Here is an 18,428-nt window from a genome sequence, read left to right as displayed (position 1 = left end):
GATCATGAGGCATGCTTAAGATTTTAGCACTGCAGACTCAAGACCCTTAAAGATAGTTAAATATCTACAGTAATGTCGCTAATAATTCACAACTGCTTTAGATAACCTGAGGGTTACACCAAACACTTCCAGTTTTTCCATCACATCTTACTACAGTTCTCTTTGGTGGGTGTTCTGAGAGATAAGCAGGCACAGACAGACAGACAAGGAGTATTTAACGGGGCTCAACTAATTGTTAGTAAACAAGATAATATCCTTTGGAAAAAAGCCCAGGATGTTAGTAGCCACCAGTATAAAGCTGTTAATTGAAGGTGGAGAACATTAATTTTGCCATTTAGTAGCCCCTGAATACTTACACATATTTAGTTTTCACAGTGAACTGCTGACAGGAGAGGAACCAAGATGAATCCCACAATGCAGAAAGACAAAGTCTTGCCCTTAAAGTGTTTCCCTGCAACATAACACACTCACCAATCCATTTCACTCATTTGTCCCTGTCCAGTTCCCTTTTCCTGTCAGGATGCTTTTTTCTCTCCATAGTGCCTGTGCCTCAGAGGAGCAAAAGCACACAGGAGCTATTTGTGCTCTCAAGGGCAGCACAGTCATGAGGAAGCGACACTCTGTCTGGACTCCAAAACCTCAGCACAGCACACCAGCAGTATTTGATAGGAAGACTAACAAGTGTAAAGACATACGCTTGGAAACGTTGTCTTTCCATTAATTCAGTAAGTTTTGTTATCCTTGGCCTTGTAGGCCAAAAGAGTGTAATCAGTTTGCTAATAATTCAGGACAAACTGGAACAGTAAACAGAAAACTCCCAAGAGGGTCTCTCTTCTGGCAGCTCCTGTCTTCCCTCAGCTGAAGTTTGTGAAGGTATTGTGGAAGATCGCAAATCCAGTGGTAAGAATATGGCAAGTCACAAACTGCTGAAGAGAAGTGACAGGTGAAACCCCAGGCTAATGACAATGGTAGGCATTATTGTCTCAAGCAACTAATAATTATAAACATCAACTACCTTATCTGAAACCAGCCTTAATTAAGGCGAGATAGTGATGATGTCCATGTTTAGGAAGCTCTTCATCCTAACTACTTGCATTTTAACTTCAAGACATTGTTTTCAAGTTTTAGGAAACAGCACAAAAGTGAGTTTTTGAGAAGAGATGCACTTCTCCATGGTCCACATAAAACTGCCATGCTTCAAATTAAGAGACACTGTTCTCTATCAAACAGTAAGTAAAAGCCAATACTGGACAACAGACATTGTTTTGTTTATGACATTTTTCTGTGGCATGAATATCATCAGAAACAAAAATCTTCACTCTTCTATTGCTGTTTTGTAATCAAGGGAATTCTATTTTCAATTTAGTTCATGGAGTTATTGCATATGCTACTTTGTATTAAAAGTTCAGTATAAAACAAAAGCAGTAAAATCAAATAATTCAGTCTTGCAAGTCAGATTTCCTCCTACTTTGACTTGAGTTGTAATTTAAGATTCCTTTTCTTGTTAAACAAGCATGGTGAATTCTTGTATAGCAGTACAGCGAAAGATAAATAATATACACTAATAACCAAGAACTGAAGCAAAATCAGGTGATTATATATAAGCTTTAAGTCCTTTGACTTTCTTGGGAAAGTCTGCTTCTGACTTAGATGTTCAATCCAGATAAATCTTCCTTGTTAGAGGTACATAGAGCCTCTTCAGCTTAAGAAAGTAGTATCAGTAAGATCAAGTAACATTAAAAGCGTGAGTAATCCACAACAGTTCTTGCCATCTTCCCATAAAAAGGCAGGGTGAGAACTTAGTTACACATCATATGAAGTATTATTCTGTTTTATCTTCATCCTCTGCAGCATAGATAGCTTGATTCCTTCTCTTAATTTTTTTAATGCCAGTGTTCCCATTTTCACTACCACAAATGCGCTTTAATGGTCTCTCACTTAAGCTCTTCTCTTCCACCTGCTTACTCACACCAGATTTCTCCAGTTCCTCATTAGTGGAGTCCATAGCATCATCAGATGATACCGCCATGGAGTCTGGCATGACCCGAATGTCAGAAAAACTTGCAGAGAAGTCAGGAGGATGGTCAGGAGAAGGATCAACAGAACATGTACTTAAGTCTTCATCACCACCTTCTTCATCCAGCATTATTTCATCTGGATTAATGGATGAAAGTCCAGAATTATCTGTACTATATTCACTGGGTTCCTCTGCTGACCCAGTACTGTCCATCTCCTCTTCCTCCTCCTCTTCTTCATATTCACCTCGTACTGAGCACTCATCTTTAGCTTGCTGGATCCTGTCATTGATGTCAGTGAGACCAAACCGGGCACAAAACTCAGTGGTCTGTGGATTGATGGTATGAACTGGTTCCACATGTTTTTGGGGCTTGCTGGGATCATAACAAGCAGCTGTCAATGTGAAGTTACAAGGAATGTTGAGGTTATGATTCATCTCTTCTAACACCTCTTTGATGGCTTCTTCTGATGCACTGTAGTCCCACCTAAATAAATGTATAAAGTTTAAACAAGTGCAGCTAATCAAAACCTATTTCCTGCTCCCACTGCAAAGAGAATCTTTATAAAATGGATATTCATCTTACAACAGACACCTAATTCCTCAAATGATTTTTCAGTTAAGTAGATTACCTTTGTTCAGTATTGATATTCCCCTCTCCCCATTTGTGTATTATGTCACCCTTGTGTATTGCGGCACCCAATAAACATTAACCCACCCACCCCCATAATCCAGCCTGATTTTCAGTCTCACAGTGTAACTGCCAGGATGATCAGCCACCATGTATATTTCACCCCTCAAATGGTGGTGTCTAAGTTTGCAAAACAAAACTAACTGCCCCTGCAGAGCAGCAAAGAATTCGTATGTTCTAGAGTACAGCTCCTGTCAATATCCCCTTTGCTCTCCAAGCCATTCAGCAGGACCTACAGGCATTATAAGCTGCAGAACAAGAAACACAATTCGAAGGTAAGTTTGCTTCCAGTTCAGCAGAAATCACCCTTTCCTCTGTTTTGCATGCAACTTACTTTCCATGGAGGCCATTCTTTTCAGGCATATTCCATGAGCTCTGAGTCACATTACCAAGATTGTTGGTGGCCTTGAGGACTGCAATCCACTCAGCATCATACTCCAGCGAATCACCTGCACTAGGATCATGTTCTACATCTATTATCTGTTTACAAAACCACAAAAATGCATGAGGTGAGTTATTTCTCTTGACATCAGAAACTGATTAAAGCTTCAAGTGTTACTTGCATGGTTTAAAGTTTTAATTAAGTTTCAGGAACACTGAGACAGTGATCTCAAACAAGCTCTCTCAGTCCTAAAGTTTATAGTAATAAAGGGCTAAGAAAGGACAATCAGCAATAGTAAAAAAGGCATTACTGTGTTCTACTTTACAAGCAACTAAAGCAGAACATCCTCCTCCCCACTGCCACAGCTACTGGACAGTTATGCAACTTGGAAAACAGAATTTGCCTATTCTTTAAATTCATACCACCTTCTAGGCAAATATATAATCCAGAATTGATAGCAATAGTCACTCTGCTGTATAAGCAAAAAAGAGATACACTTTAAACCAGAGCTACATACAGCTGAATCCCCATGCTGTTGGAGGCAGTATTACTCCAGATCAGTTTTGCTACAGGATTCTAAGTCTGGGCTAGCACCCCAGTGTACCTCTGCATAGCAAAAACTCATTCTCTCTCTCATCTTCAAAGGTAGCAACTAGGGCAAATAGATACCACCACACATCCAAAGGACAGATAATGAACCATCTTCCCTTTAAATTGACAAAAGGGCTACTTTAATGGAAGATCACTGAAATACTTCACTGTATTTGAAGAACTCGTCAGCAGCTCCCTCTCATAAAAAAAGATTTTACATCCATCCATATGAGATTTTACAGGGGACAACCCCAAACAGCACAAGCCACAGACATGAACATTGTTTTGCTCATAGTTTGGCAGTTGTACTAAGAATTCCCACAATCTATACCTCCTGCTTGTCCACTACCCTTCCTAGGAAAGATATGCACTAAACAAAAAGAAGCAGAGCCATTCTCACAGGAAGCCACAGCAATTCCTGCTGGAATTAAGAAAACTGAAAGGAAATTATAGTATTCAACTTAGGACTCAATCCTGTCTGAATTTGCGAATCCAGATCAGAAGACAGAGGCCTTAGCTTACCCAGACTAAACCGTGAAAGAAGAAAAGCCTCAAGATGGGCTTTCTTTTTAGGTTTGACACCTGGGGAGGGGTGGGACCAAATGAAAAAACAAAACCCAAACACCATAAGAGGAGATTCAATTCAGGTTAAAGTAGGGCTACTCCTCCAGTTAAGTATTTGTTCTAAGGTGGAAGGAAATGACAGGAATAAGCAAACACTACACCTGAATGACAGGACACAAGATTTGCTTATTTTAATACTATACAAAGAGCATTCTACACATGGACCATTCCTAGTTTCTCTCTGATTCCTCCATTAATCAGAACTATTCTTATGCTTGTACCCAGGAACACCACTTAGCAGTCCAGACAAGTGAGGCACTTCAAGTGATAACCCACTGCACAAAGTCATCACCTGCAGAAAGTCTCTGTGTGGCAGACATTTATCCAGAGCCAAAAACTTTGTTGCTTTTGGTAGCTCTTCTTTGGAGTTTGTCTAGGAAACAAATGGTGTTAATATAGTCATTAGCATTTCTGTGAAATTTGACCATTCTAAAAAAGTTGTAAGAGAGATTCAAAGGCATACTATATACAGAAGACGACTTTCTGAAACAGAAAATCAGCATGGGATTGTAAGAAAGACATGGTAGGACAAAGACAGACTTTATGGGAGTCTAACAGGAAGCCAGATGCAAATGACAGCAAGAAAAAGCAAGGGGCATACTTCATCCTTAACCCAGGCAGCTGAGCACGCATAGCCTTGAAGCAAAAAGAGAAGCTTTAACATAATTCGAAATAGACTTGGTGAGAATAGAAGGTCTAGAATTACGGATTTACAGCTAAATAATCTGCAAATAGGAATATCATGTAACACCACTTCCAGGAATAACTCAAACCAAGAGAAACTGCTACCTACAGGGGGTGGTTTTTGGCTTTACCCAGGCCACCAGACAACCTGCCAAGCCATACTACAGGTATCCTCCCATCACCAGTTAACCGCTCTGTTCTTGTTCAGTTGCTTCTCTATCACCTTGTTTTATAGTTGTCTCCTTCCTCAGTGAAGTGGGAAAGAGATTGATTCTCTATAAACTTTAATTAACCAGTTTCAAGTGCAGTAATGTTAGCTGTTTCACACTGTCCCTGAAAATTAGGTACTTCCACCACTGATTTATAACATCTCTTTAACTTACGTAGCTTAGTAGTCTTAAAACCTCTCAATGTTTTGCAGCTTAAGCTGAGCTTTAATAACAGAGCAAAAATATTAAGAAGTTGCTTTTCTGGACATGATTATTTGCACTGGAATTCTAAATGAGCTTGGGACATATACATTCCTGATACTTTCCCCCCCCCGCTCCCTTTACCTGGTGTTGCATGAAAGCTGCAAATTTAACATGAAGGTGTGCTGAGAACCAGTAGGTGGGTTTCAGATGCTGCAGAAGCTCTGAGGCAGCAGGGCTTCCTAACGTGTTGTTCTCCACTTCTTGTCGGAAGAAAGATTTCATTTTAAGAAGCTGTTTCTTGTTCCCATAGTGATAGATGCTCCTTGGCCAATCATGTGACATAAATATATCAATTGGACGCTTTAGCTGTCAAGCCAAAATTCATATAATATAAATAAAACACATATGGTAACTTTCAAAATTACACAGCACAAGATGGAACACGTGTAACATGTTCTACCTCAGATCAATGCAGAGATAGTTGTGACAATAGCCTCACTTTCAAAGCAAGGAAGCACACCACTGAGCCCCATCTTTCAGGTGGCCTTTGCAGTTGTCGAGGGACTCTAGTCTCCATGGTGTGTACTGCACTTTCTTGAGACAGTCAGCTGTGGTTTATATATACTGCCTTATAAAAGAGATCATATCATCACAGTAAGTGTCAGGCACTCTGAAGGAGACTCTTATAAATTACAATTATAGAGCAAATTCTCTACCCGCAATCAAAGGCATCTTCTTCCTCCTGAAAATTTTTATACAGCTTTGTTTAAAAGGGATAATGGCTAAGCCATTCCTCCTCAAAGGAAGCACCCTCAGAAGTCTACTCCAAACCCAAGTCTAACTAATAAGAAACTTAAAATGACAGCAAACCTTTGTCGTATGTTCAGCATCTACTGAATGCTTAAGTGTGCAACTGCAACCTGAATAACCATTCACAAGATGCTTATAAATACATGTATTTACACCACAACTTAAACCAAAGAGAGTAGCCCTTCTGACAAAGCAGGGAGTAGTCAACAGCTCAAAATTAAAGCTAATCTGTCTTTCGAATTTCTCGTCCTGGAGTCAAAAATAGTTCAGCCACAGAAACCTGGGATCTGCTTATTCAGCTGGTTCAATTTTGGTTAGTTAACTTTTCACCAGCCATCTGTTAGACAAGGTAGCACCCCATCTTCCTAAAGCTAACAAAGGAAGAGAGAAGTATAGCTGGAGTACCTTCCATTCTGTGAATTTTATCAAATTAATTGAAAACAAAAAACAATCACTCCTGCCTGTGCCCAATTCAGATCAAACCTGAACTGCTACACAAAGCTTTAGAAGAATAACTGTCCCTGGAAGTGTTCAAAAACTGTGTAGATTAGGCCCTTAGTGACATGGTTTAGTGGTGGACTCAGCAGTGGTGGGGAACAATTGGGCTTGATGATCTTAAAAGTCTTTTCCAACCTAGTTGATTCTATCATTCTAATAACACCCAGTATAAAATGGCCTGTCCAGATTAGCTAGGAGTTATTGATAAGATTTGCTTCAATAGTGTATTTGTTCAGAGTAGCTTTAACATCTTACTTCTAAATTAATGACAATTATTTACCACTGCTTAAAAAAAAAAAAATTCACTAACCTGCTTGAGTTTGAAGACTTCAATATTCCTCACATGGTAAGCACTTCTGATTGTTTGCTGGTTATATGGTGGACACTCAAAGTGGCCTGAAACGTTCAGGAAAAAGAAGAGTAGTTGCCCAGATTGATAGTTCCCTCCTAAAGCTATTGCAAGCTATCTTCTTAGGGTTATATAGACACCTACAGCAATCTCAGATACAAGGCTGCCAACCAAAGGAGACGCTGTATTTCCTTTACACAAGGCTTACACCAGCAGGTGTTGCACAGAGCAAGGCTCTATGAGTGGTCAGTGATCAGAACATAAGTTAGGACCTCACAACTCAAAAAGAAGTAGAAACCAAGAGATCGCAAAGCACTTCATGAGTCCTGACTTGGGCCACTGAGACTGTGGTTTTTTCGTGTTTCTTCAAGATTGCTACTGCCAACCATGAAACTACATCTTAACAGATTCAGCAGCAGTTTGAACATGTAACTGCCCACAGGCACCAAAGAATCTGGAACTGCAAACACATACCCTGCCAAAAGGCATGGAGTCTCCAACTTTCCCCCAGGACAAGAAACCTGAATGCCTACCAGAGGTCCCATGGACTCTTAAGAATGAACAAAAAAATTCATTTTCTAGTAGTCAGTGCTATTGTCAACAAAGCCTCATTTCCCACATGCAATACCCAGCATATCAATCAGGTATGCTGATAACAACAAATTTAATCAGCATTGATAAACATCTGACAGAATCAGTTCTCTGAAGCACTGCATTACTAAACGTAAGTAATCATAAGTAAAAGACCACTGTTTCATGTGTTGAGGAAATCAGAAAGCCTAAACTATCTTCTACTTTATATGAATGAATAAATTCATAGATATCATAGATATGAATCTATGATTCAGCTAGATATCTTCTAGCTGATATCAAATATCATCTGTACAATAATGGAGACCCTTCCAAGGAATAACTCTAATATACATACATTAACCAGGAGGAACCAATCCCCAGATGCATCGATACTAAGCCTCAGTCCATTTGTGCAATATCATACTTATTAATTGACTGTTCCACACAAGGAGAACAAAACAACCTTGCACTGCATGCTAAAAGGTCGCTACCATGGAAAAAACAAGACTATTCCAACAACAACATTTAAAAGGCGCACTGCTTCCTGCTGTGTCACCACGCATCTACCGACTCATCTACCACCTCCAGAAAAATCCGTGTTGAGCCAAGAAAGGCTTCCAGCATAAGAGTCAGTCTAGAGGAGAGGAGGCACAGACAGACCCATACATGACAGCTCGGGCCTAGTGCTTCCCTCCCCACTACCCACTCAGCCAGGCCTGCTCTGTCCAGCCATACCTTTCCGGTAGTCGTGTGACTTGAAGATGCCAGAGATGCCGCCAATCCTTACTCCGCGATACCGCACAACACCCGCGTAACCTAGGAGAGACGGGAGCGCAACTTGTCACGTCAGAGCTGGGGCAGGGCAAAGGGCTGGAGGGGAAAACGCCTCTGGGAAACCCTACCGAGGTAGTAGATGTTGGGCGCCACCCACCCGCCGTAGGGCAGCTCCTGCAAGTGGTTGGATGCCTCGTGGTTCCCACCAATGAACACCGTGAGGACCGGGGCCTTCTTCTCGCCGGAGTAGTACCTGAGGAGAAACGACAGATGCTGTAGCAGGGTGGGCCGGGCCGGGACGCGCCGGGCCCCGGTGGGACAAAGCCGAGCCGGTCGGCGCTCACCGGTAGAAGGTCTGCATATGGCGGTACTTGGCGGGCACGGCCATGCAGTGCAGGTCGGCCTCGTTGCGCACGGCCTGGAAGTCGCCGCAACAGAGCAGGAGGTCGGGCCGCACGTTGTGCCGCCGCTGCAGCAGCTCCAGTGTCTCGTACATCTTGTCCAGGGCGCCATGGCAGCACCCCGCGACCGCCACCTTCATCGCCGCCGCCCCGCCACCGCGCACGCGCCGCGCGCGCCTACCGCGTAACCATTTCGTCACCAGCTACGTCACTAACCACGGCCCTCCGCGGTGCCGGCACCGCGGCGTAGCTCGGCCCGGGCTCGGTAGGTGCCCCCGGTCCCCGCCAGCTCGTGTAGCCGCCACGGGCTCGGGCGCCTGGGCCCGCCAAGGCCGCGCCAAGCTCCCGGCTGTCAGGTTGGCTCAGGGAATGTAGCGCTGCGCGTCTCTCTCCCCAGCAGCCGCGGGAGTCACACCGCTGGCAGGTGGGACCTGCACAAAGGGGAGGGGGGAACTACCCGGCACTACGAACCGTAATCGATCAGAAACGCCAGTCTGTTACACACAACCGAGCTTCGCGAACCTGCGATGGGGCAGGAGGCCCTGCAGAAGGAACGCTGCTTAGCTCGCAAACCACCACGCAGCTCTCTCCGCAGGCAGAGTCGGTGGGTGGAGCCCACACTACCTGCTAGCTTAGCAGGGAAGCTCACAAGGCTTCACTTGGTTCTCATTGCATGGCACAAGAACAACGAGCAAAGATGTTGGTGGAGCAGCAACGGAGCAAGCAGTAGCTGTGCATGCTTTTGCCTGGCATTTGTGCCAATAAAAGGCAGGCTTTGGGCTTGCATAGGACATGGCATTCCTTCAGTGTGTTTGTCCTGCCACTTCAGCATTAGGCAAGCATATTTTTAGCATATTCAAGCACTGGCTTCTTGTAACTTCCTAACACAGAAGGACAGGAGCAGTCAGGGCCTTTACCAGGGCAATGGGGCACAAGGCAGGGCAAAAAATCGGGCATTGCCATTTTACTCACAAGAGTGTTGGGCTCCCTCATTTGGAAAGCAGTGATTTCCTTGGTTTGAAGGGCAGTGAACTGGATCATAGGGTGGTACCTGTGTGTCACAAAATAAACCCACTCCAGATATTTTCCACTGTTTGGGTTTGCTGTTTTGGGGTTTTCTGAAGCAGTCCTGAGGGATGGAGCAAAATTACAAGAACATAATTAAGCATGAACTTCCTACTGCTTACTCTGTAATCATGAAACCAAGCAAACATTCCTGTTCCCCTACCATAGCAAGCATTACATAATGATCCCCCTTTTGATACTGAGAAAATATTATGAGTGTTCTCTGATACATGTCATAATTTCACAATCTCAGGTTACTGTGTGTTCTTTGGGGCTCTCATCCAAGCCCAGCTGAAGTGAAGGGGAAAGTTCCTCTGGCTTTTTAACCCCACAAGTCTCCACGGTAAAAGCACACACAGGAGCACTCCTGGGTGCATGGAACTCTTTCACTAATTATGCTGACACCTACCTGGGTGTACTGTGAGAATTTGGTCAGCCCCACACATCTGCTGGAAATGTTTTCCAGGTTCTCTGGGGAGAGCTGCAGCCCCTCGAATTTACCACATCTCAGACTTGCTGAAAGGAAGTGGGTGAAAGACAGAAAAGGTCCATGAGTCTCTGGAAATCACCACCCTCCCCAAGGTATGCTATCTCAGGGAGCAGATGCTTCTCCCGCCTACCCAAATTCATCCCCAGTCAGTCAAGATAAGATGATACCGCGATTTTAATTCCTGGATTTGTTAGCTTGCCTCATTTCTCATACTCCATGCGCCACTCATCCCAAGCAAATTGGTGCACAGTAAAGTCTGTAAGGGTGGTTTGGTTGGTTGGGATTTTCTAGTATTTGCATCTCAACATCCCTAATTTAACTCTGGGTGTTCACTAAAGCAAAAGTGCCCCGAACTTTCCACAGCAGTCAGACCACAATGGGAAGCAGCCGTGCTACTATGTACAGGGTAAGTAGCAGCAAGTTAATGTTTAACTATGTTACTGTAATTCTATCCAATCCTTCAAGAATATGAAGGTCCTTCACCCCTGTAACTTAAGCGCAGTGCTCTTCCACTTCATATCTGGCTATGGACTGGGCTTTGCAGTCATAGTCCCTTGCCCTGAACTGCTCATGCATGTCTCTTGTTTTTGCATGTCCAGTCCTACAGCAGAGGACCTGCACTTCTTGGATGTGACCAAATGCACCTGTGCAACAGGTGAAGGAACTGTGAAGCCAAGAGGGAAGAGTCCCAGCAGATCAGTGGATGCTTTGGATGAGAGGTATCTGCCTTTTTGGCCTGACAAGTAATGATTTTTCCGGAGCTAACTATGGTAATTTAGCGACATGGAAGTAATTAAGTTTTCCTCCCAGAGAAAAGAGGAAGAATGAAAGGCATCCTAAGAGGCTGTGGATGACAAGATTGTTTCCCTCATCTCCCAGAACAGAATGAAAGGTGTTCTTGGAGATTTTCTTCCCAAGTGCTTTGTAGTGCTTTTAGAAGATATTAAAGGATTTCCAGCACATTTAGAAGATACTAAAATGAAGAGGAATAGCAAAAAGGAGACATCTGTTTCAGACTTTTGGGGAGGATAGTGTGGCTGAGAAGGAACTTCTAAGGGAGAAGTGCTAGGAGGCAGTAGTGTACGTGTTGGTGAAGAGGAATATAAAATGGAGGCACAGGAGGCATACCTGTTGCGCTCCAGCTGGGATTTTGAGGTGTCCCTGTAAGCTGCGAGGGAGCATGGGGCAGCATCTTGGTGTTCATGTGTGTAACTGAAGAAAGAGGTTAATGCAACTAAGCAAGAGCCCGTGAGGTTGTCTTAAACATCACAAGGCTTACCTGCATCTGTGTTCCGGTATCGCTGGGCACCTCCTCCTGCAGTACTGGGAGTTGCAACGTAAAACCACGACCTGCAGCGTAGCAAAACACACTGTCAACACAAGCACCACTCGGGGCCTCACCACTGAGGCCCTTCCAATTGCATTTTGGCTTTTTTGCCTCTTAATTTTTCTAATTTTTACCTTTTCTCGGAGGCACTCATCACGCTGCTTTGCTGGCGGACACTACTAATGGCCTCCAGCCAAAGGAGACTGAAAACCCGATGAAGCCAACAGATGAAGCAACGGTGTATTGCCGGATTTCCCGAGTGGCTGAGACACAACACAAGCCACCGCCCGAGGACGCTACGTCCTGGTACACCGGGGGTCCGCCCGGTCAGCGCTGCAGTACAAGCGCTCAGGCGAGGGGCCCCCATCGCGCTCCCCTCCTCACACCCGCCGGCTGTGGGGAGAAGGAGGGGCGGAGCAAGGCGCATGCACGCGCGCTGGGGGGAGCGGCGTTCTCCCGCCTCCTCCTCTCCCCTCAGCGCGGGCAGCGCCATTCCGCCGCCGCCCCCTCATAGCCCGGCCTCGACCTGAGCGGCTGCGGCCCTCCCGCCGCGCCTCTGGGGTGGGGTCCCCCCCGCTGTGCGAAAGGGGCTGGACGGGGCGGGCAGTGAGACCGTGCCTGACGGCGGGGGCAGAGGCTTCGGCATGGGACGGGGAGCTGCGCCGGCGGGTAGGTGTGGTGCGGGGCCGCTGAGGGGTGGGCGACGACGCGGAGGTGAAGTGGGGTCTGAGCGGTCGCCGGCTCTCCCCAGTTGGGGACTGCGGTTGCTCCCCTCGGGGCCCGGCGGCAGGTGCCGGGCGGGCCCCCGGGGTGGGGGGCGCCGGTATGTTGTGTGTCGGTGGTGAACCATCCCGTCGTAGTGCCGGTGCTGACAGGGTGTGTGAGGGAGCTGCGGGCCGGGCCGGGGGCTGTGGAGAGCGGCGCTGTTGGCGGGGTGCCTCGGGGAGTGTGGCCGGGACAGATGGGCTTGTGGGGAGCGGTGGCTGGATGGAGCCACCAGGTAATACAGAGGGTGGAGGGCGAGGGAATACTTTTCTCGTCGTACGCGTTTAAGACGTGAACACCAGTACGAGGTGTTGTGGAGCGCGAGGCTGTAAATTGTCTGAAATTGTTTTGACAATGTGCTGAGAGGCATAACGGCTTTTTAGCACAGTGGGCTGGGTGTAGTTTCTAGTTCGGGGTGGCCCGAAGCTGTTAGTTGTTGTAAAGCAGGAGGTTAGCACCGCTGAAGGATCACTTCTACTTAAGCTATTCTCTTTTTAAGTAAATGCTTGCTACTTGCCACAGGACCCTGTGTGTCTGGACCTTTGTCTTCAGTGCAGTTGTTAATACGTGGTCGTGAAAGTAGAGCTGTTTTTTCTATATGAAGTATTTTTTTGTGAGCAAGAAGGGAATAGCGTGGCTACAAGGCTCCTCGGTTTGTGCATAGGCAAATCCAGGTACTAAGTTGGGTATAAACTTGTAAAACTGAGATTGAACAACTGAAGGACATATCCCTAACGTAGTGATTCTTTCTGAAGGTTATCACACTGCACTGTCTCGAGTAACGTACATGTTTTTAAGGCTGGTTCTAATTTTATTCCCTCTGTTCTTCGCACTAGAGAAGCAGCCCTAGAAGATGTGCTTTTATGTGCCCACTTTTCCCTCTAAAGGCAGCCTAGCAGTGCAAAGGGAAGAACTCAAGACACAAATAGTCCCAAAGTTGTTTGCTGTTGAAGTGAAAGTCTGGGTACGTTTTTGTTGGTGGTGGTGTCATGGCATTACCTCATATGATCTGTTGCCAGCTTCAGGAAATAAATCCAGGCATTTACTTATGATAGCCACCTCTTGTCTTGATTTTCTTGTGAATCTTTCAAGCTTGGTAAGTCTGCACTCACAGGTTACACGTGGGGAAGTTATTTCAGTGAGAGCTTTGAAGAAATTGTCAGTACTGCTAGATTTCTCTCAGTTGTGTAAAATTGCATATTAAATGGCTGTTGTATTCTGAGAAGTTGAAGTAAGAGAGAGTAGTGGGTTGCTTTTTGTTGTTGCTTTGGTTTTGTTTTTTTGTTTTGGGGGGTATATTTGGTTGTTTCCGGTACTTATGTATCTGGAAATGGTAACATTGTGTATCAGCTGAGACTGATTTACATTTGACTTCATATATAATAAAAAAGTTGCTCTCTGATGGCACATAGCCATTTTCCATTACGTAGACCTTTGCAACCACTGTCATGTGTCATCCTATTTTGTACTTGTAATTTGCACAGCAGTGCAGTGTTAAAGGTAGCTACGGGCAAAGTGCCTCAAGTTCAGAGGCAGAGTGCAGAGATTCACTGGTACAGCATCTACTTCATTTCCTTCAGCTGCAACCTGTGGAGAAGGTGAAGCATGTTGTGACTCAGGCACTTCAGAAATCTCTGCAGTGGACCCATTTGGTCTAACACTCATTGCTGCCATCCCTGGAAGTGTAAATATGCTGCACAGTGGAATTTGCGTTTTCATTTTAGTTCTTTCCTCCTTGTAAAAGAGGAGAAAAACCCCACAAAACCCAGAACTTTTCTCCATCCTTCGAACAATACCTCTTGAGCTAAGTGCATGTTGGTCCAGCACAGAGGCTGCTGTGCAATCTTGCTTTACTTCCTTTGTATAAATGTTTTCAATATGTTTTACTTAAATAATTGCATGCTGTTCTTCCCCGTAAGACTAGGTTTTGTTCTGTTACCCTGAACTGAACTTTTCTGAAGACAAGAGTTTAGATCCTGAGCTCCAACGCTGGCAAAAACTGGACAGCAAAGCAGAACTGTGGGAGGAAGGGAGTTTTCTCATTCATAATGAGACAGCTTAAAGACAGCCAAGTGCTGTCTTTAAGAACTGGTTTAATTTGTGTAATGGGACAAGCTTCTACCAGACTTCACTGTTGTATTTCCTGAGCTGTTTATGTCCTTGGACCTGATCTGTGGAATGTCTGATGTGCAGCTGAGCAGGTGCTGTGCCTTGACCACATGAAACATGCTATTATGTCACATACTTTGGAAAATCAGGCTTTGAGCACCAAAAACTGATGTATTCTCTTTGCAGCTATTCTTGCAAGGTAAAATGAGGATAATAGTGGAAAGTAAGTTAATGATTAGCTAGCATGTAAATACTGTGCTGATGGAAAAAAAAAAAAAAGAAAAAAAGAATTCTGATTCCGGGATTGTGTATGAATAGGATGCAGGGAGCAATACCTGAGGTCACACAGGTAACAGGCAAGCTTGTGAAAAATGACTACTCATTTTAAAGACTCTTAAGATTCATGAATGTGAGCACAGCTGTTCAATCAAATTAGAATAAGTCAATCTTCACTTTTATTTTGTTTTCTGGTTTTTGTGTGTATCATTTAGCTTTCTAACCTGTTTCTTTTTAAATACATGAGTTGGGGAGGGAGATAGAACTGGGTTGGTTTTTGTTTGGGTTTTTTTTCTTGTTTATTTTTTAAATGTCTGAGGTTAAAGATACAGGGGGAAGCTACTTCCTCTGTCTTACTGGGATGTTGGGCTAAACCACCTTTTCCTTGGTAGAGGAAACGCATTAGAAAAGTTAACCCTCACTTAAGTTACGTATTGCTTTGATGGTGCTGCTTTTTGCCTCTGGTGTGGCCTATATCACAGTCATAAGGAGTAAAGGCTGCAGCAGTGCCAAACCTCTTGAATGCTAGGACACTTTGCACCTTTTGGCATAAATTGTTACATTTCAACAGCTGCTCCTCTTCAGTGTGAGATGGAAACTGGCAGGAATGGGCTTGTGGAAGATATGACTGGTGAAAATGACTGCTAGCTTTGTACTGCTGTGGTGATGCATCAGAGGAAAGGATGGGTGTGCAGCACAGAACTGGATCGCTTCTCTCCAGCTTGGCATTTCACTGTTCTCATTGCTGACCTGCTCAAGAGCTGGGGCCAGATATGGGCTGGGAACTGAGGCTACTTTGGAGAAATGGCATGTTACTTTAGACAGAACTTTACCAGAACTATTGAATGCATGAGGAAATAAGTGAATAAAGAGCAATGAGATGCAGATAAGACACATAAGCCAAATAGGGCAGCAGTGAGAAATGTATGTGTTCTGAATAGATTGGCAAGGAATGAAAACAAGTTTTGGTTTTAGTTATTAATTTAAAGATTTAATGTACTTTGTAGATGATTAGCAAAGGGCTGGGCAGCTATGGAGGAGTTTTACCTAACTCGGAAGTAAGTTTCCAAAGTGTGTTCAGGGAATCTGTATATTGGAATCTCAGTCTCAACAAAGGTTAATTACTGAGGGAATGCTGCCTTGGACACAGCTCTTCCTCTGCTATTTTAACAGTCTAATAAAATCACTTTGTGTCAAGTAGCTGGATACTGTTAACACTAAATTAACGAATTCCAGAGAAAATAAATGTATCTTGCAAATATGAAGTTATCCCCTTCCATATAAGGTTATAACCAGCCAAGAGATGTATTACTTAATCAAGCTGGCTCTGACCCCTGCTTTGAGCATTGCTAATTACATGCTTTTGAAGCTCTTTCACCTCCTGTTTTTTCTGGTTGGTCGCATTATTTTCTGTCAGCATGACAAAGCTCAGTTAGGGTTACACTTCCTACAGTGTGTTTTGTTGGGGGGGTTTGTTGTTTATTTTTGCTTGCACCTTGCTAAGCTTCAACATGTATATTAATGTATTGGGGCCTGATAAATGAGCTAAAATTAAATAGTAGCTCTAGAGAGACATGGGGCTGGAACAAAAAACAGTTAGCAAGTTGTTTCTACTTAACAGATTGGTGTTGTATGGAAAAATGCTGTGAGCTTTTACTCTTTTGCTGTCTCATCTGTAGAACTGGAAACCAAGTCTCATGGGACACAAATTCCTGTCTGGTCAGTTTTTGTTCCAAGTCTCTGCAAAGGAAAAGTTGAAGAAAGGTATTTCAGAAAAGTTGAAAAAGGTGAAATCTTTCATATTATTAACTATTCTCCTCCCCAGCTAAGGCAAATAATTACAGGCTTTACAAGGTCCATACAACTGTTGTCCCTAACAGTTTCTAGTATACTGGTGTTCAAGGATCCTTCATGCTGGTGTTTGCGAAGGGTATAGCAGCACTGCAATATTAGAGAACCCTGTGACTTAACCTGAAGGAATGACACTAAATAATACTGCATTCACTAACTGCAAGTCAGTGGTTTAGAACAATAGTTTAGTGTCTGATGCCAGGTTTGTTTTTTAAGAAGTGTAGACTACTGTTATTTATACAAGTATAAATCTTTTGGAGTTTTGGGCTTGCTTTACATCACTGCTGCTACAAACATGGAGAGCTTGTATTTTAGTAACTGTTGGGAGATTATTTTTACGGTAAATCTACTGAAACAAGATTTCCTAATATAAAAATTGACTTCTCCAAATCTATACAGACTACAGAGCAGTATTTATTCTGCCAGGGACAGTGATTCTCAAGGTCATGTCTATTTGGAAGCCTGCCTTGATAAGTGCTCCTATTGCAGTGACCTTCATGGTTCACTGCAAGAATGCTGAAGTCCAGCTTCAGATGGTAAAGGTAGATGGTCTGAAGCTATTCAACAGGAAGACACAAGAGGTGAAGGAGTATTCTGCCTTTTCTGGATTTTGAGAGAGAGTTCTTTGCTAATGCTTTTTAAATGAAATGATTTGCCATGGAAAAGGAGTGTAGGTTTTTCAGCAATTAATACCTGGTTAAAGTGTAGGAAGTGCTGTCAGCTTTTCTAGTGAAGAGTAATCACTAGTGGAATCCCATGAGGATCTGTGTTCAGGCTTGTGTTGCTCAACATAGTTATAAATGATCTGGAAGAGAGGCTGAGTATGAGGTGATAGTGCTGAAAATCACTATTCATGGTAGCAGAAAAAAAGAGGTGGCTGGGGCTGCAGAATGTGCTTGCAGTACTTGCTTGTAGGCAAGTGGTATTTGATGCTAGTATAGAATTCTGTACACAGGGAGAAATAACTGTGTCTACATAGCAATGAGCTCTTAATCTGTGCCATTAAAGAAAGATCTTTTAAGTAGTCCAGATAATGCTCTGCAAAACTATCATCAGGAGTCAAAAAAAAAAAATAAAAGGGAGGGGGCAGGAGGAGCAAATAGGAATAATGGAGATCTCTAGGAAAAGGAGAAGGAGCAAATCAGGATGCCAAGCTGTAGATCTGTGTTATGCTTCTGTAATGAATAATATACCCTCCTCAAAGTTAGGGGCAGACATTGTCCCCTCTCCAAAGAGTTAGAGTAAGAACAGGGGGAAACACAGAGGAGCATTATTGAAGCAGTTTTTAGTAAGAAGAGTAGCCAAATAAACTGAAGCTTAGCCTGGAAAATACATGACTGGAAGTAGAATGGATAAGGGGGGGGATTATGATAGTAATCTGCCACCATGGGAATATGAAGCAATTCTTTCCTGTTTATTTTTGTCATACAGACCAGTCAGTCTCACCTCTGTGCTTGGCAAAATCTGGGAGCAGATTCTCTTGGAAGGCATGCTAGACCACATGAAAAACAACAAGGTGCTTGGTGACAGCCAGCATGGCTTTACTAGGGGGAAATCCTGCCTGACCAATTTGGTGGCCTTCTATGACAGGGCTACAAAAGTGATGGACGGGGGTGGAGCAGTTGACATCATCTACCTGGACTTGTGCAAAGCTTTAGACACTGTCCCACATGACATCCTTGTCTCTAAATTGGAGTGTCATCAATTTGATAGGTAGACCACTCGGTGGATAAAGAACTGG

At 43.9% G+C, this 18,428-nt stretch overlaps 2 protein-coding genes across 5 annotated transcripts in view; one reads left to right on the top strand and one right to left on the bottom strand.

The window, feature by feature from the left end:
• Positions 1-957: 957 nt before the first annotated feature.
• DBR1 (debranching RNA lariats 1) lies at positions 958-8,983 on the bottom strand. Of its 2 annotated transcripts, none has more exons than XM_005143060.4 (8): positions 8,748-8,983; positions 8,532-8,656; positions 8,365-8,445; positions 7,018-7,103; positions 5,541-5,765; positions 4,595-4,675; positions 3,040-3,185; positions 958-2,501 (listed from the first exon to the last, which is right to left on the bottom strand). In XM_005143060.4, the coding sequence occupies exons 1-8, from the start codon at positions 8,942-8,944 to the stop codon at positions 1,823-1,825; spliced, it is 1,620 nt and encodes a 539-aa protein (XP_005143117.1). In that variant the 5' UTR covers positions 8,945-8,983; the 3' UTR covers positions 958-1,822. The 2 variants fall into 2 exon arrangements, with proteins under 2 accessions (XP_005143117.1, XP_030899534.1); XM_031043674.2 differs by having other exon boundaries at positions 8,561-8,656; positions 8,748-8,981.
• A 43-nt stretch (positions 8,984-9,026) lies between these two features.
• The window catches only part of PPP2R3A (protein phosphatase 2 regulatory subunit B''alpha), a 57,359-nt gene continuing 47,957 nt past the window's right edge, over positions 9,027-18,428 (top strand). The window contains exons 1-3 of one of the 3 annotated variants that reach the window (XM_031043672.1): positions 9,027-9,069; positions 10,336-10,451; positions 10,959-11,078. The gene's annotated coding sequence lies outside the window, so the exon portion shown is untranslated. Of the gene's footprint in view, positions 9,070-10,335; positions 10,452-10,716; positions 10,766-10,958; positions 11,079-12,069; positions 12,356-18,428 lie in introns of those variants that run through there. The other 2 variants (XM_031043673.1, XM_031043671.2) reach the window with 2 other exon arrangements.

This window comes from Melopsittacus undulatus, chromosome 6 (assembly GCF_012275295.1).
Source record: "Melopsittacus undulatus isolate bMelUnd1 chromosome 6, bMelUnd1.mat.Z, whole genome shotgun sequence".
Taxonomy (NCBI): domain Eukaryota; kingdom Metazoa; phylum Chordata; class Aves; order Psittaciformes; family Psittaculidae; genus Melopsittacus; species Melopsittacus undulatus.
Note: the sequence above shows the minus strand (reverse complement) of the source record. Positions and strands in the feature narration are given on the sequence as shown.

What these genes read in the sequence shown, in the direction of transcription:
- DBR1 (XM_005143060.4), bottom strand. Translation starts at nt 8,944, where the DNA reads ATGAAGGTGGCGGTCGCGGGGTGCTGCCATGGCGCCCTGGACAAGATG. An exon ending in GCCCAACATCTACTACCTCG is followed by an intron (nt 8,446 to 8,531) that starts GTAGGGTTTCCC and finishes CGTCTCTCCTAG; the next exon opens with GTTACGCGGGTGTTGTGCGG. An exon ending in AAGAATGGCCTCCATGGAAA is followed by an intron (nt 2,502 to 3,039) that starts GTAAGTTGCATG and finishes ACATTTATTTAG; the next exon opens with GTGGGACTACAGTGCATCAG.